Source organism: Quercus lobata, chromosome 10 (genome assembly GCF_001633185.2).
Source record: "Quercus lobata isolate SW786 chromosome 10, ValleyOak3.0 Primary Assembly, whole genome shotgun sequence".
Taxonomy (NCBI): domain Eukaryota; kingdom Viridiplantae; phylum Streptophyta; class Magnoliopsida; order Fagales; family Fagaceae; genus Quercus; species Quercus lobata.
Genome location: NC_044913.1, coordinates 13,653,640 through 13,656,091, shown reverse-complemented (window position 1 = coordinate 13,656,091; position 2,452 = coordinate 13,653,640). Strand labels below are relative to the sequence as shown.

The window sequence follows — 2,452 nt, the reverse complement described above, 5'->3', positions numbered from 1 at the left end:
ATAACCAACAGAAGATTAACTTAAATCATAAGCATTACAAATAATAGAAGAGATGGACTAGTCATTGTGTGTGTGTTACACGATTCTAGACTATCTAGTTCTTGTTGAAACTTCATTATAATGCATTGAGAGATAGAGAAAGAGGCTAATAGCTTAAGGAGAAAGGAGTTAAAAAAAAAAAAGGTCTTGAGTCTCTTGACTTTGGTGTAAGACAATCAAGACACAAATAACTTAGGGGGGAAGGAGTCTCTTTTTTTTTTTTTTTTTTTTAAATAAAAAAATAGAAAAAGGTCTTGAGTCTCTTGACTTGGGGCAGTGAAGACACTTTCACAGAACACTAAGGTAGTCCAAAACAAACAAACATCCTTTGGAAAAAAAGAAAAAAAGAAGAAGATGAATTCTGGTCGCTTCGCTTTCACTCTCTCGGTCATTCTCTTCTTCACGATCATTCTCAATATTCAGGTACCTACTCAATTTCCAAAAACATATTTATTGAAATCTTTCTAGAATTATATATTACTAATATATAACTTTTTCTGGGCAACCAAACGGAGAGTAAGCAAAGCAAAAATAGTTTTGTGTAACATTTTGTTTTGTGTGCAGAAGAGCCACGCAGCAAATGAAGTCCATGACCGGATCTTCAAACCCACATCATCGCCATTTTCAACTGCGCTCGAAACCCTTCAGAAGCAAATTGGGTATAACCCTTTTTCGTTCCCGATTCTCGAATCTTTGTCTTCTACATTTGTTTTACTTCATTTTTGGGTTTTCTGATATAAAGAAATGGAAAATGGAAAATTTTGTACAATCATGTAGATGATCAAGAATTTTGAAAACTTTGTGTTATTCTATTCTCTCATGCTTATCAATTGGTCTTAGACTCTTAGTTTTATCATGCTTGTTCTATACATTCATATAATTTTTCAATGCCAAAATACACTGTTGGTCCCCAAAATTTAGAGGTTGAAGTTTAAAGTGATCGCTTTTTCTATCGTGTAATTTTTGGAAATGTTGCTTGCCAATGGCGTCGCGTAATGATGGAGATTATTGGTCCCTTTTCTCATTTAGCATTTCTTATATTTTCTGATTAACCAATTGGGTTCTTACAGTGTTGCTTTCTCTATCTGTAGCTACGATTTCCAGAACATTGGTCTTCTTCGTCGTGCCATGACGCATGGCTCTTTCTCTGAAGAGAACAACCGAGCATTGAGCATTCTGGGTGGGAATGTGATTGAAACATCGGCCTCTCTCCGGTTACTTGGAAAAGACATTGATATTTCTTCAAAAGATCTGAACCGTCGCTTGTCAGAGATCTCCAAAGTGGAATCTTCATGCACTAGTGATGGGATGCGGTTGGGGTTGCAGAAGGTGGTCAGGGTATCTCCCAAGACTAATTCTTCTGCCCCTGGAGTGGTTTGCAGTGCTTTCCGAGCGATGTTTGGTGCTATTGCTCTTGATATTGGGAAGTCAGACGATGCTGGAGACATTTTCTGGAATGTTCATGGTGGTGATGTTGGAGTTGGAGATGCTCTGGCTTGGTAAGTTGGCCTTTCTGTTAGTGTGGTATTAGAAGTTATATGCTAAACTACTATTAGTTTTTATGATTGTAGTCATGGTGGAAGAACCTTTGGTATGTTGCTTGTATCTTAGTTAAGCTAACTCTAGATATGCTTCTGAGAAAAGCTTCTTTGGGCCCTGGGTCTGTAAGGTGTGCTCCATATTTGAGTATGTGGTAGAATGTAAATTGATAAGTTGGAGTGCATTTTTATTCTGGTTTCAGTATCTTTTATCTTATTCTTATCATCTTATGTTTGGATTATTTATGATTTAAAAATTGCTCTTTTTCAATTACTTCAAAGGTTTGCTGGAGTTATTTTGAGAAAATATGTAGGAAAAATGTGTGCTACTGGCTTGGGAATACTCATGCAGAATTTTCATGCCATATAACCTAAATGCAGTTATGCAGATGAACTGCCATTTCCTATTGCATGATTCAATGAAAATGTAATACTCCTATAAGGATAAGTTTCTGATAGAATTCTACTTGTAGAAACCAATGAGAGCCAGAACAAGATAAAGTAGCACTTGTGCATACATACATCTATGTGTTTTTGTCTAAATTTGATTTCTTCATATTTAACACATGAAGATTGACGCATTTATTCTGTTAAGAGTATGGTGAGAGAATGAGCTAAGTTCACATGGGCTTAAAGTCATGTCAGAACTACGATGAATGACTTGAAATCCCCAGTTTCCCCCCGTTCTCTTAATCTTATTTATATAATGTCCTGTAGACCTGTGTTCATGATCAATTCTTCTCTCTCTCTCTCTCTCTCTCTCTCTCTCTCCTTTTTCCCCCTTGTTTTCAGACTAGTCCCTATGGTGGGAACCAAATGAATTTGTAATGAATTTCCAAATCGGTCACAAGAATGTTGTAAACGTTTTTGGTTTT

The 2,452-nt window shown here is 36.3% G+C and overlaps 1 protein-coding gene across 1 annotated transcript; it reads left to right on the top strand.

Annotated features, from left to right (window-relative positions):
* Positions 1-274: 274 nt before the first annotated feature.
* Positions 275-1,779, top strand: LOC115964056 (protein NUCLEAR FUSION DEFECTIVE 2). Its single transcript, XM_031083346.1, has 3 exons — positions 275-462; positions 604-698; positions 1,131-1,779. The coding sequence occupies exons 1-3, from the start codon at positions 394-396 to the stop codon at positions 1,540-1,542; spliced, it is 576 nt and encodes a 191-aa protein (XP_030939206.1). The 5' UTR covers positions 275-393; the 3' UTR covers positions 1,543-1,779.
* Positions 1,780-2,452: the final 673 nt, after the last annotated feature.

Coding starts and splice junctions, on each gene's coding strand:
- LOC115964056 (XM_031083346.1), top strand. CDS start 394: ATGAATTCTGGTCGCTTCGCTTTCACTCTCTCGGTCATTCTCTTCTTC. Junction 463..603: donor CGATCATTCTCAATATTCAG/GTACCTACTCAA, acceptor TTTTGTGTGCAG/AAGAGCCACGCAGCAAATGA. Junction 699..1,130: donor ACCCTTCAGAAGCAAATTGG/GTATAACCCTTT, acceptor CTCTATCTGTAG/CTACGATTTCCAGAACATTG.